At 41.0% G+C, this 18,934-nt stretch overlaps 1 protein-coding gene and 1 long non-coding RNA gene across 21 annotated transcripts in view; one reads left to right on the forward strand and one right to left on the reverse strand.

Moving 5' to 3' along the window:
- The window catches only part of LOC149692638 (uncharacterized), a 108,053-nt gene that overhangs the window by 62,071 nt on the left and 27,048 nt on the right, over nucleotides 1-18,934 (reverse strand). For all 3 annotated transcript variants that reach the window (XM_089868460.1, XM_089868459.1, XM_089868462.1), the window contains exon 2: nucleotides 8,258-8,607. In XM_089868460.1, the coding sequence (XP_089724586.1) occupies nucleotides 8,258-8,607 (350 nt within the window). The remainder of the gene's footprint in view (nucleotides 1-8,257; nucleotides 8,608-18,934) is intronic.
- Nucleotides 1-18,934, forward strand: part of LOC149692639 (uncharacterized) — a 31,388-nt gene that overhangs the window by 2,986 nt on the left and 9,468 nt on the right. For 10 of the 18 annotated variants that reach the window (XR_016382832.1, XR_016382831.1, XR_016382830.1 and 7 more), the window contains one exon: nucleotides 60-18,772. This is a non-coding gene — a long non-coding RNA (uncharacterized LOC149692639). Of the gene's footprint in view, nucleotides 1-42; nucleotides 18,773-18,934 lie in introns of those variants that run through there. The other 8 variants (XR_016382827.1, XR_016382829.1, XR_016382828.1 and 5 more) reach the window with 6 other exon arrangements.

An 18,934-nucleotide genomic window follows, 5' to 3' on the forward strand; every position in this document is an offset into this window, starting at 1 on the left:
GTTTATCAATGCAAGCATTAACGAAGATAACTATTAAGAAAGTCCACTTGTTATTACAGTTATAGTAAGACACGTACGTGTCTCCTGATTGGATAAAACTTAACCCATCGATATAGTCCAGGAAACAAGGGGGAAATTGGTCGAGTTCAGCGCTTGTGGTCTATCACGTCGTTTCTGTGGACTGTCACGACTCAAGTTCGAGTTTCCTTTGCACTAAAGTCAAACTACAAAAATGGCCCATCATCCAAAGAGAGAGAGGATTTGGCCAGAAAGAAGAAGATCTATGCTTTGACCGAACTGGGGGAGGGGGGACACTAACCCGGGGAATGGGGGGGGGGAAGCCAAATACACACAAGAAACTAAAGGTCTGTACACAGGAATATAGGGTCGTGATTCGTGTTCGAGCACTCAAGGTGATTTTTCCCGACAAAATCACGCTGAGCTAAAAGGCGATGGCGCGAAAGAAATGGTTTCTTCTCCAAGAAGAAGAAGCCATCTTGGTAACAACCTAACCTTGTACCATTGAGAAACTATAGGGGAATTCTATCGCGATAGTTCAACCGAACTGTGTTTCGGGAAAAAAACAATGTACCATGATGGTTTTCGAGTTAGTAAATTTTATCCATGCTGAGAAGATCAACCTTGCGCATGAACCAAGCGCTCTAAATTGAAGACTAGCTACCTTAGGCCTAATGTCACGAAGACGTTTCTTTTCCCGTAAAAGTTGAAGCAGTCACTCTCTTGAAAAACCCTGGAAGTTGCTCTCTCAAGTACTTTTAAGTCAAAAAAAGAATGGTTTGTTTTTTATGGCTAGTTTTAAAAAGCCTGTTTTTACCATCGAGTAATTAATGAATGAATGAAAAGAAAAAACAGTACGAGATCTTAGAAAGTTCCTATTGTTGAAAGACTCGAGTAGTTAGCGAACAACCTTTGATTTATCGACTCGAAACATCACAGTCTTTAAAGGACCAGTATATCTCCAATAGGGTCTTAACGCTAAGATTTCAATATAATCCCCAATTGCCGAGACTACCTCAGTTATATACTGGACCTTTAAGAGCATACTGTCCATTGGTTTAAAAAGGTACTTGAGTTATAATTTAAGAAGTAAATCTCGGAATGGCGCAATACCGTCGTCCATATAGAGAATTAAGAAGAATTAAAAGGCCATGTAGCGTAAATTCGTTACGTTTTCACGCTGTGGCTACGGATTCCGAGATGGAGAGTTGAAATCTTGAGGAAGCTAAACTGGTTTATAACACGAACGACACATTGAGAAATGTCGAGGGGCCAACAACAAACTAAAAAGCCAACAAAAACGCGTTTTTGATTGACAGCACAAAGAGCTGAACACACCGTCCCTGTCTCTCCGATGGACTTTATTTTTTCTTTTTTCTTTAATGTAATATTTTTTAATTTATTTTGACTCTAGTGGTATGTTTTTAAAAACCCCAACCAAGGTATGTCCTTCATCGACCGCAAGAACGAAATGTCGGAGCTCGTTTTGAGTCGTGAGTAGAAATAATTTTTTTATCCTTAACCACAATTTTCTGTCAAAAATGTCAGCGGGCCAATATAGCTTCCTACGTATATCTTCTATACTGTCAATATAAATGGAGAGGATTCGAAGGACAAATTCAAGAACTCAACAGAGTCACCAACAATTAAATATATATGCTCTTGACGTGAAAAAAGGAATGACGGAATTACCTAGATGACTCTCACAGATTTTTCATTTCAAAATTAAGTAACCGACTTCCAGATACTTACAGTTTTTTACCCCATAACACCATTAAAAAATTGCTAATAATTAAGTAATTCTCATTAAGTTAAATTAAATTGCCAATTAAATATAATTCGATAATTAAATAGCCGTGGAGCATACACCTATGTTTATCTCTAACTCTCGACAAACACGAAGAGGGGTATGCAGCCCGGCAAGAGGGGAGGGAAATTGTTTAACTGACATTTATTCATTCATTGAGGGTTTGCTGTGGTAATTGGTAGCTAGAAACACTGGCATTAGGTTTTATAGGGCCCAGGTGGTCTCTCTTTCTCTCTCTCTCTCTCTCTAGGTCGGTCGGTTGGCCATCTGCAGCTAGCTAGCTAACACGGGACATGATGGGGAGGACCACCACCAAAACCACTCTTGATATAGTATAAATTCAACAACCGATGGCAATGGAGTTTAGTCGCTTTAACAACGTGTAAAGAGCGAGCAAAACCGTCTCGTCAAACGCCCGCTCTCTCCCATTGTAATTCTTAATTCGTTAAAAAAAAAAACCAGCCTGTAACCTTTAGGTTTTTATAATGTATAAATACATAGACTGTGCCCAATCCCCAACCCCCCTTGGCTCCCTTCCGACGGACCATTTCAACCATCACCACTTTTCAGTTGTTTCAATGAAGACAATGCATACGTAGTAAAGGCTAAAGGTAACGACACCCTACGATCTGTCATACAGAAAAATGGTTCATATCAGACATTACAACCGTTTTTTCAAGGGTATACAATGTACTACATATCCCACATTGATTCTGATATCAATTGTTGCGTGTTTTATAAATTAAATTAATGTCATGGGTAGGCCTTGGCCCTTTTACACGCATAGCTGCGAGCGTCGAAGCAAGTCGGGCAATTCAGTCTTTCAATTAGACCCTAGGGGAAGAATACACCATTTTTTACGTTATAAATGAGGAGTATTATTAAATAGATAATATACTCATTATGCAAAACGATATTTTAAGGTAAGGCGATATACGCGTTGATACGAGCGCCTTGGGAACAAATTATACCCCAGAATTAATAGGACCGGGGAAGATTATTTAATGTCTTAATTCATTTTGAACATACCCAAATATGTATGACTCGTTTTTGTTAATAATGTAACCAATGTCAAGGAATTTATCCCATTTGGTTTTTCTTATCGTGGGCCAAAGCAACGATTACGTACTCGTGTACGTGTACATGGGGTAGACCCCCACTTCCCAAGGGAGGTGGATAGATTATAAGGCGTAAACCTCAAAGACCACGAGCGAAAAAAAAGCCATAAAAGAAGGCACTTGGGCCCATAAAAAGTGAGAGATATCTTGCGTCGAAACACGTCTTATACTATGAACCAAGGATCACCACCACCACCTCGGTAGAAATGATTGTCCACCGCGAGTTTGCAGTGACGTCACAACTGTTCTTCTACCGTTTCTTCCTTACGGAATATTCACCGACGTCACTCCTTGGGGAAAGGGAAAGGGGAGGAAGGATGGGTGTCACGCGCCCAAGTACTTTAGATAGCTTCCATTCTCGGGGTGAGGTCCATATACAAGATTAGATTGGCGATCACCGAAATTATTAGACTCGCTGCAAAACCCAACAATTCCTTGACTGTATAAAGAAGTCCATGTCCTCGAGTCTAAAACGAGTAAGAATTAGAGCTCCCATTCGAAGACAGTCACTTAGCGTTAATTAGTTTAATTATTTTCTATGATATTGACACTGGTACGTGTATCCGTGATTTTGAATCAAAGTTACAGTGTATTCGATTCAAGTTGAATTGACTTTAAAATTTTTAGGCCTAAAATTGAACCGTGATCAGTGTTCGCACTGCATTGAGGGAGGTTAGGCAACGTCCTTTGGGGGTAGAAAAATGTACTTATACTCAAGACTGATAACAATCGGAAAAGATGAGGTTGTACTTATAGGCTAATAAAAAAAACAGTCTACAGATTTTTTTTGCCCGTGAAACTCGGGAGGAAGGCGCTTGGGTGTTGGAGCGAGTCAGCTCCCCAAAGATATGGAGTCCAGTTTTGATAAGTTTATATAGGTGTCCTGGAGTGTGTCACGGAGACCAACCACCTTTTATATTTTACTTTAGAGAAGATAGTAGCCTATAGCTCTACTCGCGGGCCACATGGCCCATCGTCGACAATAACGCATGCGCCGAAAACGCGTATATACGTCGAGTATACTGCGTGCCCTGCCAAGGGAAAGGGACGAGAAGGCAGGATTGGAGCGAGGTGTCAATGCTAATCAGCTTCTCGCCATAGCAGACGATGCTATAATCAGAACTGGCGCGCAGCCTGCCGCCTAACACATACAGGGACGGATGATAACTTTATGCTTGTTTATAGCGAGGGTGTAAAAACAAACTTGTATTATCGGAGTGTACGCCGTGCACCCTGTCTCAAATCATTTAGTTAAAAACTATAAAATGTATACGCAGTTTTAACGTGATTATCCTCTAATATGTCAAATTAAAAAATAATTTAATTATTTTAAGTAATTTGCACCTATAGGAGCTAGAGTTAGGGACAGACTAGCAATCGTCAGTCGCACTTAACGCGACTCGGATATGGACGTACGTAGGAAATTTCTTCCCCAGCCAAGTTGGAAGATTCAGAATGAATTTGGGGAAGGTTTCTGTAAACACTTAATGTATGGGGGATTTGAAACGGCTGTTATATGTTTAGCGCGCGAATGTACGGGTTGTGTACACTGAGAGAAGAGAAGAAAAAAAAATCACGGTATGGGAGGTCTGTCTTCTTCAGTTCAACCAATATAGGCACATGAGCCAGTACATTGACAAACAATTTAAATGGTACGACCCATCTTGTTTTAAATAACTTTAAAAATACTATCTTCAATTTCCCAATCAATAAGGTCTCAGCTGAGTGTCCGAAACTCGTACAACGCTCTGTCCTAGTGCCGACTGGATTTATAATAGAGGTTAAATCCTATCCGTTTGTTTTGGACAGTGGGGGTCATGGTTGGCCGGGATCCTAGATAGATATTGGGAGCTTATCCGAAGGGATTCCCTCACTGATGAAAAGCGGGATTCATTCCGAATAGCGATGGGATTCTGGACTGAGTGAGTGGACTCTGGTGCAGTGGTGGTATTAAAAGGGGGGAACCTATCACCCTCCTCGCTCCGAAAGATTACCAAAGTAACTCTATATTCCCCTTTTTTCGTCCCTGCTTATCTTAAGAAGTCAATTAAGACTCAAAATCATCAATAACTTCTTTGGAATACAAGCGTGGATAAGTTCCTTGGACTCTAATAACTTCGTGGGTGCTATCTTTAATTGACTTCTGTCCACTCCTTATCGAAAACCCCTTAACTGGTTAAGGCTGCCGTCAAGATGAAATTGTCAATGCGACCAAAGATGGGAACACAGTCTTCTTAGCAGCGTGTTCAACTGCACGCGGGGTATTCCCGCAATTAGTATGAAACGGCGGGGATGTATACATAGACTCGACTCGACTGTTCTCTAGGGTTTGATAGTGCGGGATTGGAGAGTCGTTGAGCTGAGGCGGGGGTCTGCTTAATGACTTTGCTTCTCCGGAGTAATTGGGTCGTACTATGAGAAGGGGACGACCTCTTAATGCTATATTAAAGACTTCGCCGCCACCGAACCCCCGTATTCACGGTGACAGATTGAAAAACTAGCGCGCGCTCCAAAATCCCAAGTCCCCTTTATACCCAAGTCTTAATGCGGATGGAGCTAAGTTAGACACACGCGGGGTGGGTAGTATCATTAACAATCACGGGATGGTGGTTGACGTTGAAAATGGGACTTGATTTGTATAGTAACTCTCTCTCTCTCTCTCTCTCTCTCTCTCTCTCTCTCTCTCTCTCTCTCTCTCTCTCTCTCTCTCTCTCTCTCTCTCTCTCTCTCTCTAACCATGGTTAAGTAAGTCGAAGAGGAAGGGTAGCCTTTGTTAAGAAGCTGAGCTGAGAAATAACGTTTAATGGAGAACAATGAGCGACCTCATTGATGGTACACGTAATTGCGGTTTAAATCCGCAAAGACAACCATTTTCATTGGGATTAATACCGTCTGAACTTTGGAGGCCATAAAGAGATCTATAACAGATATTCCCACGTGAATAAATTCAATTAAAGCCCGAATATTAATTACAACCGGTTTACAACATTAAAGTTTTCGATACCATAGATATATCTATAACCTTAACAACCACATCGGTGTATCAAAATAAAATTGGTGACAAGATATAGATATTGCATTTATTCATTAGTGAATAAATACAATTACAAGCTGTACACAAAGCCAAATTGCGACTAAAGGTCATGATAGCGAAAAAGACAACGTCAACGACACCGGTACAGCACGGTAACAAAAAGGGGAAAAAAGGAATTTTTATGTACAGGTATACAGAGAAAAACATCAACATTCCATAGCAGCATCGTTCCCATCATCATAATCATAATAATAAAGCAGCGCATGCATGCGGAGTTGGTCGGCCTGAGGGGCCAAAAGATCACACAAAAACCTTCCACTGTCTTTTAAGTCCTTTATCTATGAATGAAACCAGTCGGAATGGCATAAGGTCCCGGCGCTAGGTCGTGAATCATGGCTCCGAGGTACAATTTTGGCGCGAAAGAACGAAAATTGTCGTCTTGCACGCGGAGGGAGACACCCACTGCTTAAAGAGCCATTACGACCACCACAAAAAAGAAGAGCGTGGTGGATGACACGACGCGCCAAAATTATACCCCCATCACCACCACCATCCTCCTCAGGTATTCCAAGACGTGACGTGACCGCGAGCGACTTTGCTTTTTAGCTAAAAAAAAGTGGAACGTTCTATATGGACAAAAGGAAGAAGATGGACGCTTTGTTGTATTCGCTATAAGGTCTTTTGAAGAAAGGCGCCTGTGTGACTTTAAAAGAATTACCAGTCGCGGCCACGACCCCGTAATTTAAAAAGAAGGGGCTAAATTATACGGTTCAAACCCCGAGATCGACCTCGGAAAAGCGGGAATGTCAGGGAAAAAACAACTTATGGAATTTTGAAAAACCAGAAAAAAAATGTCATATATGAAAATAATGGACTGACTGCTGCATCATTCTTTAAAAGTATCCTCCCCAAATTAATTAATTAATTAATGTTCACCCAATCTTAAATTAATTAAATAATGAATTATTCATGAATTATTCATGAACACCCAACAATTAAATACCATACATGCACCGAACCCACCGCTTGTGGTAACGTATACAATCCTAATAATAAATCAATATAGAAATTTATCGAATGATCACCCGGCCTCATTTGGTGCACGGCGATGGTCAATGTAATAAACATGAGTAACATGGACGTAATTAATTGGACGTTTCGGTGGTTGAAACCGGAATATTACTCTCGGGAGAGACACACACACACCTGTGTAATTAAGAATCTAGTTTTTTCGTGCCTAAAAGCAATCGGGAGCTAAGCTCGTCACGAAATGAAACGCGAACGCTTCAAGGATTTCTTTCGCCCAATCGCCAAAAAGGTCGAGAATCATTTCGGTATCAGATATCAAAAAATATTTCGGAGATAGACACGGTTCTAATTATATTGAATTAATAGCCATCAACCCATGAATAATCGCGTATTAATGTACGCATTCATCTATGGGAAGAAATTAAATTAAATTTTCATATCGAAGATGTTACCAAAAATATTCGTGAGAGATTTTAAATAACTTCAGGATCTTACCAGGCGGCGACAATTAGCGCCAGGCAATATTTCCAATCCGGTTGTATACCTATCTATCTAGGAGGGGGGTCATTGATATAGATAACGTGATATCGTTTCTCTGATTTAAAATTAATAACTCATTTTATGTAATTGTACAGCTATAGGACAGAGATCTCGATTCGAGAGAGGGGTGGGGGTGGGTTAGGGTTTGGGGTATGGGGTTCAGTTAAGGAGGAGGTCCGTCCTAAAACATTATTGGTATAATTAATCTCTATATCTAAGGGCGGCTTCTGGCTTTATTGGATTTCCATTAGGAAGATATAAATTTAAGGGATTCTAATTGGCGGAAGGACCGTTTTAAAACAGACTTCTATTAATGGTCCCCCCAAATATTAAATGAACGAAGAATAAATATATTAAATAATGGATAATAGATTACCAGAAATGTTAATAGTAATCACTTACATTCATCTTTAACGATGTAGGTTGGGTAATTAAGGGAGTTTCTTACGAGTCTTGACTCTTTGGGATTCCGAAAATCGAGATTACAATACTAAGTTGGGGAGGGTTCATCGCGAACGATGACTGAGTCAGTGTCTTAAGAGCGCGAATGACCGACCGGGATGCTACGAGCGAGACATCAGTGACGACAACAAAGTCGCGCGCGCGTCGTGCGCGGCGGGGTCCTCCTGATTGTCCCTCTTCCCCCATCCCGACCGATTCGATGTCCCACCCACCAGAGACAGAAAGATAAAACCTCTTTGCACTACTCACCACATCCATAAGAAGCGACGAAGAGTTGGAACTTCTTTGAAGATGTCCCTGTTGATGCGGCCGCCGTTCTTGTCCCACCAAGTTAGCAGCGGCGACGCCGATGTCTGAGGGCGAGAGTTCGGCCGAGGTAACAACGGGTAGGCGTCCCGTCGCCGATGCCGTCGATACCGCCACCGAAGACGCGCTCCGCGTAGAAGAAGCTCCGTGATGATGATGATGGTGGTGATGATGATGTCCGCTGCTACTGTTGGACGTCGGAGGGACGGTGGGAGAGCAACTTCCGGGACGCAGCGAGAAACGTGGATGTTGATGATTGCGCGAATGAACTTCGCCTCCTCCGCCGACCAAGCCTGAAGGTAAAGAATTACAAACGATGGGTCGTGAAACGGCGCTGGTCATATTGACGGCGCCACCACCACTACTAACAGACAATTCGTTCGCGCTACGATTGCGTCCCTGGCCACCGAAAGTTAGCGGCGACAGTTTGAAACCTTTACGAGCAGCCACAATGGGCTACCACCACGACCCTAACGAGGACTAAATTTCAAACACGTCATCTCGCCTACCACCCAAATAACTTTTCAAGACCAACTCCGATTACTTTCCGCCACGCGTCATAGAAGTTTATTTCTTTAACACCAATAATAAAGCTAGAGTTAACTTATCACGGTAGCGGCTAGCGGTAGTGTTTACGAGACACCACACCACGTGATTGTCTAGGCACTGGGTACGATTCCGGGGTGACACTAGGATCTAAAGTAATTGTAGAGTCGGGGGAAGACGGAGAAGAACGTTCTCTCCGCGAGAGAGTCGGGGTGCGAGTGGGATTATACTCCGTCGAAAGATTTCTCCCCGCCTTGCCCTTTCCGTTCTCAACCCCCCGGGAAGGCAAAAAGGGTCCTCCCCGTTTCGATCTCGGTTCGGTCCTTTGGTCGTAGTCGTCGTCGCTCGGGGTGTCTCTCGGCAAACGCTTTCTTTCTGGCCGAGCGATGGCGGGGTGGACTCGGCCCTTCTTCCGTTCGAGCAATTATTACCCCAGCTCCGAGAAAAAGCGACGCAAAACTTTGGCTCGGGATCGTTTCGTTCTAGGATTATTACGAAGCTCGGAGGAGAAAATCTTTGGGAGCGGAGAGGGAGCGAGAAAACTCCCGCAAAAAAGGGGGGAATCAAGAGATGGGGGTTGGAAAAAAACGATGAGATAGGAAAAACTATCGCTGAAGGGGGAGCGAAGATGGGGGTTGCCCAGGAATCGACACTTTTTCTCTCTCTCCTTCTCTCTTTCGGGGAGCTTTTCTCCAAGGAGAAAGAGAGAGAAAAGAGTGAATCGCCAAAGATAGCTAGCGACCTCAATGAACGAGAATTACCATTTTTAGAAATGGCTAATTTGTATAAATAAAAATTCCCAAATTAAAATTATGGTAGATCGTAACTTTAGTACTTTTGCGAATAAGTCAATTAATGTTCTAATTTAATTAATAATATAGTTAACGAAAATAAGAATTAAAAAACTATATACAAGTTTTATTTAAGTAGATCACAGTCGGAGATAAGAAGACATTAGAGAAAAGATAAGATTCTTGGAAAAGTAAGAGACAAGAGAAGTCTCCTCCCCCTATTTAATTTCCGTCCCCCCGGTTCTCAATCTTCCCCCCCCCTCGGCAGTCAAGTCAGTTGTCCTTCCATCCCCCCTTGGCGGTCTTCTTGAGAAGGGGATGAGCCTTAGTATGTATTCCGAGAGTTGGACCTTGTGTCTCTTTGAGAGAGAGAGAGAGAGACTTGGTCATGTCGAGTTTTGAGGAGGAGCTAGGAGCTCGATACACCTGGTGGCGACCTGGACTGACTAGCCAATGAGAAACTGAGAGCGAGGTCCCCGGTTGGTCCGCCTTGACGCGCGCGCTTGTCTCTTTAAACCTCTCTCTCTCTCTCTCTCTCTCTCTCTCTCTCTCTCTCTCTCTCTCTCTCTCTCTCTCTCTTTCTCTCTCCCTTTCCCTCTCTCCCGGTGGATGCTTTGGCATCTTTCTGTCGGATCTCACGACTCGAGAACGTCATGGCGTTTAAAACAACGCATTCATTTTGCGAACCCCCAACCTTTACTTTGTTTTTTTCTTTTTTTTTCGGGGTTATTCGTGATCGAAAATGGATGGAGGAATAGAAGAGGAGGAAAGGTGGTTGGTTGGCAGGACGCTAGAGAGGAATAATGCGCCATGGCGTGGTGGTGTACTGGCGTCACCTTTGCCAAAATATAAAATATACGAAAAGAGTCTAGAAGGATGTCGTACGAAGTAATACCAACAATTTATTAATTAGGCCAAATAGGTTAGCGTATTTCCAATGTTTGGAGAAACTCAAGACCAACTCCCAGACTATTCCATACCACTTTTGGACAATTCTTACATACTTAATTAAGACCCATTTCTCTTATCCAACATTGGCAATTACTCCCGCTTATGACCTTCGGAGACTGAGAGAGTAAGTCCATAAATTTCCTAAATATTTTCATTTGCTTTCTTCATTATTTCGCGTTGGGGGGAAAACGAAAACAAAAGAGGAAAGAATCGCGACTTATCATCGTGATTCCGCGCTTTCCCAAATAAATAATTTCCTTCTCTTCGAAAGCCCAACTGTTTTTCTTTTCGAGACGTTAATAAGCAAAGACCTTTAGCCAACCTTCCTTCCTCCCCCACCTGGCCACACAAACTAATAGAATCAATTTTATCTAAAAAACGAATTTACTCAACAAAAAATCCTTGGGACCTTTTTTCCCATATTTCTCACGACTCCAAAATAAACACTCGTAACAACAATCGGAAGTTTCGATATAAAAGATTTTTTCCCCGATGTCAAAATCAATTTTGAAAAGACGTTAGCTGGCTCGTGTCCCTCAGAAAATTGGACAAAAGTCTTTCAGTGTAAAGACGAAAAACGTTTCAAAAATTGCTCCTACATCCTTTATATTATTGAATACAAAAAAACCTCTTCGAGGACTAAACAAACAGACGCAGCTTCTACTTTGGCCAAACACACTCTAAAAAACACCTTATCACAGATGAATTGCGGTAGGTTTAAATTTGTTAAAGAATAAACCAACTTGAATATGACATTTAAAGGTGGGGGTCGCATTACTCTGTATTTTAAAATAATTATTTGATTAATGCTAAATTACAAAGCTTTGGCTACACAAGCGATGAAATATATATTTCAAAAAATGGCTATAACTCATTTTTCGTTTCGGACATTTGTAAAAAAAAAGTTACGGGGTGAAAGCGAGGGGATCTTGCCCCCTTAATCCCCGTACCAAGCCCAACGAGCGAAAAAATAGCCCAAAGACTCAAATTCGCTTATCCCATGGCTGAAGGAGTGGTGAGCTAGGAGAGACAGGGCTTGGGGGACGAACCCCAGAAAATCCGAAAAGTGGATGATATATAGAAAAGCGTGGGTGACGACGATAGACCTTTTTAATACAAACACGCAGTCGTAATATCCCCAGGCTATCTCCCTATCAAAAATATTGAATAAAATACAATTTTGGAACGAAATTGAAAAGGTCCATCAATCTAAGGGGGTTTAACCCCGGAAAAGGAGCTATTGAACAGTGGCTAAGAGGACATCGCGGGAGTTACATTACGTATAGCTACCGGGAGCAGAGGGGGATGCAAAAAAATGCCACCAGAATAAATGGCTAGATTATTGAAAATGCTTCCGTGTGGAAGGCATATACATTCTATATGGTATATGGTATTAAGATTCGACAGAAACAAACTGGGCCTTTTATCCCTGGCGCTCACTGTCTTAACACCAAAAGCGGAGAACACTAGTTGCCTACTTAACCCGTCAAAGAAACGTACAGTACGTGCAGACCCTGTTCAAAAATGAAGGGGGTTAAGAAAATGGAACATCAGGAGGGTATGTGGACAGACAACAAAGACCTTAAATAGGACGTACGTCAAAGTTACCACACGTCCTTTTTTACTTGAAGACATCTCTTAATTTACGCCTTTGTCCACATAGCACATCACCGTTCCTTCTTAAGGCAAGAACAAGATGGTGAAACACACCGGACTGTATTTTGAACAGGGTGAACAATTTCCATAAAGGGTCAGCATAATATATTTCTTCACTGTTTACAATTCGACCCATCATAATCTTACCATGCGAGTTTTTCGAGAAAAGAAATTATAGTATAACTATATTTTTTCCGTGAACATGTCGACGCAATAAGCTCCTAAAAAATGACCCATGGCGTCCGTGAAATGGAATCATGGCATGGATTGGGGGGGGGGGTCAAGTGGGGCGTGAAAGTGGGCAGCTGATGTCTCCTTAGGTCATCGCTTTCCCATTATTAATGAAGAGCGCCCCACTTCCCCCATACTCCCGCTACTATACTATATGACCCCCCAGTCTGATAAATGGATGGGCACAAGCAACCCCTGGCGGCGACCCGTGAACAAAAAAAAAAAGACCAAACCATATTGAGCAATGTTCCTATAGCTTCTTTCAAAGACATTCTCTCTGTAACGGTATTAGTTCTTTAGAAAAAAAAATATGAAAGCCTTGTCTTCCCCCTTCGACCCTCCCCCCAAGTTAATAGATGTCCAGGGAATCCCTGCATGGACTGGACCCATGTTCCCGCCCAATGTCTCTCTCTCTCTGGGGTCCACAATACAACATCAATTGGTAAAAATGGATTTCTGCAGACCGAAATGGTCCTGGATTGATTTTCAGGCTGAACCAAGAACCAAGCTCGGACTTTTAACAAGTCGATATAAATAGTGTACGCGTACAAGTGTTGCCAGTCATTAGTGACGTATGCGATTCAACCGCGCACTATCTACAACAAACAGTACACACGATTTTCTGTTCCAAACCCGAGATGGTCTGGCGACCCTGAAACGCATGCGGTTAAAGTATTTATACTTGAAAATAGACACGAGTAATTAAAAATCAAAGCGTCATCAGATGGTTTAAAAGACTTGATAGTGATGATTAACAACGCGATGATGTCGGTCCAGAATGTGGATGCACGTGGACCATATTGACGACAAGAGGGTCCTCAAGCTTATTCAACATTACACCGTGCACGGTTAATATATTTTAAACGAATAGGCGTAAATGTAGAATTAAGGCCCGAGGCGCATGCAGGGGTGCCATCTTTAAAGACGATATCAATCGATTATTTATTAATATCGATAATCAATTCCATTTGGCCCCCGGGCCTTCCTTAAATAATTCATTAATTGGAACCCTCTTCATTTTTTAAAACAAGTTAGAAGATTTCAAAATAAAACCTCTACGTCTTAAGGGTGCTTTGTAGCCATTTAAATGGCTTGGCATTTTATAACTTCAGGGATTAGAATGTTAATCAACTTCCGATTGAGAAAGAGAGAGGATGGGCGATGATCATCTTGGCTATAATTAATAAAACTATACGATCTTCCAACGGAAATTAATTAACTTTACCGCCTTTTTTATTTTTTTAATAAATGAAAAATTAATATTTAAAAGATCAGATCCGCAGATCAACGCGAGGGTCCGAACCGAAACCCCCTCATTATAATAATTCAGTGGGCCAATAAATGAAATTGAAAGTTTTAACCTAATTTACGTTAACGATGGCGAAATCGATACCTGCCTTCCCAATTAATTTATTAATTGCAATTAGCATTATTAGCTATATGAAAAAAATTATAAAGAAGGTACGAAGTCATATCGTTAAAGGTTTGATGTTACTATAGCGTCGCGTGCCAAGTTTGTGTTAGAGTACATTGCATAAGTGTATATTAAAATAGTATTGAGCTAGACATGGGGTATCGGTCCCAAAAGGGGCATTTTAAGACCCCAAACTATGTCCCCCTCCATATAGTTTATTTGAATTTTTATCGAAAAATAGACGAAACTAAGGCGAAAAACAAACTTCGAAATGATTTGCCTTAGTGATAAAACTGCACTATTTTCACGCGCCATTCCCCTAACACAACCCCACTATGATATAAAAATGTTGATATAGGTAATGGAGGAGAATGTCTAGGACATCTTAATCTAAAGAACGACGCCCTAGGGACATATCCCTATATAGTTCAGTTAAAATTTCAAAATTCATTCCCCCAATATAAAGTTGGTGGAATTTAATACAGGTCTTCTATAGTTTAATTTACCAAAGAGCTATATAGCCAATTGAAATATTTAGTCACTAGCGAGAAATTGATGGGGAAAAGCTTAGGTTGACCCCTTAAACTCGTCGGTATCTTTCAACTCAGGGATCGGGTAAAAGGGGGAGTCTCCCTTAGCTTATAAAGTTCACTCGATAATTAATGAAAGCATACAGGGCGCTATTAATTAACAAGAGTCATAAATTTATAAATTATTTTTAAATGTACTAATTCATGAACGGGGCATCGTTTAGTTTTGACTTAACCTAAAAAGATAAGAATCAGTTTTGGAAGATATCAAAAACCCTCCCTCTAAAGGTACACGATGTAAACATCGTACGTATCTAACCCCCTTCATATAAAAATTTGATATCAAGTAAATTACTAAATTATTTCCACGAAGATGGTATCACGTGAATTAAGATCACGTCTGTTCGCATTAAGGAAAAGGTTTTAAGTTTTATCGTGAAATAAATTTAGCTATGAAAATAAATTTCGTTATGTGGGTGGGAGTGAATTTAATTGTTTAATGTCTTGATTAGAAAATAAAAACCTCACGCGCAAGAAAAGATGATTTCAAAACGATATTTAAGAAAAGGGCGCGTGTTTTATTTTGCGTGTCAGTGAACCTTGGAAAAAATAAAAATTAAAATTATTTTAAAATATTTTAGAATAAGTTTTCTATTCCGAGAAAGATGATTATTTTCCAACGTGGATTACTTATAATATTTCGAAGAATATTTTAAACAACTAAATAGAATTTAAGACAATCATTATATAATAATAAAAAGATTCATGGGAAATAGGAAGTAATTCGAGCGAAGAAAGAAAAGAGTATGACCTTTTCTTTCGCCAACGTGAATTACTTAGGATATCCAAAGAATATTTTAAACAACTATAAAGAACAAGTCAATCTTAATTTAATGAAGAACGGAATATTCATGGGAGAAAGGAAGTAATTCGAGGAACATAGCAAGAACAGAGTATGTACGCTGCCTTTTGTCATCCTTGGAGTGTTTTGTTCAAGAGTTGCGTGGGGGAAGGATAGAACTCGCGTTTGAAATTTGAAATTTTCGAATAATTCCACGGTTGGATTGCTTCGCCATCGCGGTACTTTTAAAAATGCCTTTTTGTCCGTCAAAATAATGCTTTTTAATGGAATGGCTATAGAGTCGGTCGTTCCGTGTAATCTGGCGCTGGTAACTAATGACCGCGTCATTCATTGAGTGATGCAAACAGCGCCAGCGGTAAATAATCGGCCATCCGGAACGAACACTAACATCAACGGTCTTCACTTCCTAATATCTAACCCATACCTTAATGACCACTAATTAACTTTTTTTTTAAAAAACGCATGCAATCTATGGGAATTTATTTCGTTATTCCAAAATAGACGGGAATGGTCTAAACATTTCAGAGCATGCGTTATGGGATGGGGTGATAGCGGTGGTATACAGTTACGGTGGTGCAGGCATTCAAAGTCAAAAGCCCGTGTAAACTGTCCGTCAAATATGGTGGCCAGTCATTTCATTTTATAGTCTATGATCGCGGATCTGTACGAAAAATAAGAGAAGGGGAGCGAGCTATAGGTCTTCCTTTCTGGTAAACAAGAACCACTTCCAGACAGACAGAGAGACAGAAAGGGGTTGAACCCCGCAACAGCGACGAGACAGCGGCGGTAGAAAAACAAGGGCACCGTTTTGGAAAGAATGAGTGACAATTTGACAATTCGACGTTAACGAAAAGACAACTGGGGGTTTGACCTCTGACCTTAACCTTGTCAACACCCCAACACACAATCTTGAGATGTGTCTGTAAATCTTGACTTTAAACCAACAAATTTAACATATTACTTAAACTTAAGTAATTAGATTAAAGATATACTTTTAAGACAGACTGCGAGTACGTATCAGCAACAGCCCTCCCATAAATAGTTATTTTAACCTTTTTTCATCATAGGCGATTGCAAGGGTATTGTCTTAAGGTCTTAAATCTATACTTCTTGGTGCAATCTCATCAGCTGACATAATAAAGCCAAGCTCGCGCGAGAATTAGTAGGCGTGATGAATAGTTTGCGTCACGCATTCATGGGGACGGTCATTAAGACTTGATGAATGACCCACCACACCACCCTCCCAGGACACACATACACTCTGAAAGATTATTAAATTGTAAACAAGAAGAGATTTATTCGGAACATATTTAATGGACTCCGTCGTTTAATAAAATTCATTGTTTGATTTAACGTCATCTAGGGGGGGAGGGTGGAGGACGTGTGCATTGGGGGGGGGGGCTCTATGTTTGAGATGGGCATGGACCCAGGCAGATAAGCTCTTAAGCGCCAGGATGGAGGGCCAAATTAATCTAGGGGGAATAGTGCAAGCGCCATCCACGGATGAATGGATGCTAGACGCTCAAATTGTCTCGTTTCATAAGCACCCTTACCCCCAAAGGAATAGGTTCAACCTTTTTATAAATGCTTCAAAGGTTTTTCTCAAAGGATTTAAGGGACTTTTCCTTACTGGCTGGGACATGGGACAGCTATAGTCATCTTTGGACAAGATAAAGATATTCTTGGCGCCATATCTTTTATCAGACGTATCTGTAAACACGAAATGATGCGTGTTGATGACCGATTGCCATTTAAAATTATTTTTCAAAAAGAGTATGTCATAATATCGGGACACACACACACATGTTTGACCTACTTCGTTCTGTCTACGTCGCTTGTAACTGTAAACAAGGGGTGTAGTTGTGTATGTCCTTGGGATGTACTGCCTCCTAAATAGCCGCCAAGCATTCCTATCATGCATCGTGCCTGCATGCTGCAACCAAGACATTCATTCCCCAAAACAACCCTACTGCTAAACCTAACTCATCTAAACAGACACGCAAAAAGACAAGAAGGGTTTTCAAAAGAGTTCATGATGCGCTATTCGACATCAGTAAATACATATCCATCCTGTGTACCCATCTCGGGTGACTTCGGGAGAGAGAATGCGAGGACACGGATCCCTTTTAACCATAGCTCCCGAAACAAACTCCCGAGTCAAAGAGTGCATCATACAGAAATGGAAACGAGAAGGAAAATACGCCCCCAAAACATTCAGACTGTCTTCTTCTCCGTACACTTTAGTTCCTCAAAGGGGTTACGTTCAGATATAATCAAACATTATATATCATCATTGGGTAAATTGAGCCTGACCAATGTCGATTACAGATGCGAACGTATCCCATAGCGTGGGCGTATAGTCAGTCGGGGGATATATGGGGACCATTTCTCGACATGGGGAGTTATATTTGACGAGTGGGTCTTATAGACGAAGAAGGGGTTACCGAAAGAGAGCGAGAGATAGAGTTAAAGGTCATCTTGGCAGCAGCTGTCGCCAGCCATAGCTCCAACAAGCTGGAATGTCGGTCGGGTCGGGCTGCCTCCCGAATAAGCCAACTTGAACCCCCCCCCCCTTACAAATGCGAGCTGGACAAACAGAAGGCTAATTACCGGCTGCCGTACTTGGGCTTGACACGTGCCCGAGATACCAAACTCTTTCTCTCTCTCTCGTCCGTCAATAGACGATAAGAACAGCGCCGTCAGACCATTCCAAACCAACCCTGAAGCTATGGGAACATCCCAGCTTCCACTATAACTAAATATAAAGATAGACTTATAAGAAAACCCATCGTCTCAAAATGGTCCGTCCACGAGAGTCAGACAAGACCTCCTTGTAGACTACTGATTTTTAACTAATACGAGTCCTCAGGAATGAAGCGAAGGAATAACTTGATCGATAGCCGGTCGGCACGCGTAAGATAGGGTTAGGTATAGTCCAAAAAAAGACTATTTCCAGGGCAGTTTTGAAATGTTTCAGATACGTCACACGTGGTGCTGTAAGACTGACTGAAAGTGGGACACGAGCCAGCGTTCGATTGAGCGTGACGATTATAAATACGTTCGTTATTACGCAATTGCCAAACGGAAACAATAATAAACAGGACACGCGTATACGTCATTAAGTACCATTAGAATAAATAAATAAATAGAGAATTATATATAATTTAAATTCATTCTAACGTTGTCCCACTTTAATCCCGCTAATGACTCGGTTAATTCACGCTTTTTTAAAAAACAATAATTTATTTAATTCTTTTCGTGAGTGTATTTTCTATTTTGTTTAATCGATTAGTTTTCGTAATAGAAACCGTTAAATTTTAATGGGTGTCTTTTGTTTTTAAAGAGATACGGTGAAAAAGGGAGCCATGGTCAAATATTGATTAATGAAACGAGTGTGTCTTAGTATGAGCTCATGAAGGATCTATTCAGACTGGAAAAGATGCTATCTATTGCGGCTCGAGACGTAATTACCTTAAAGTGTTAGTGACATAATTTTCGTCACCCACAAACTTAAAATGCTAAAAAAATCCTTGAAAAATCTAGTTTATTATGATATGTTTACTTTTGTATTTGGTTTCGTAGAAATTTGTAAAATTGCAATCAAAGTTTAGTGTTTGGAAAAGGCCTAGTTAAAATTTT

This window comes from Phalangium opilio, unplaced genomic scaffold, assembly GCF_054372755.1.
Source record: "Phalangium opilio isolate 3A_F unplaced genomic scaffold, DU_Popi_V2 ptg000024l_1, whole genome shotgun sequence".
NCBI lineage: Eukaryota > Metazoa > Arthropoda > Arachnida > Opiliones > Phalangiidae > Phalangium > Phalangium opilio.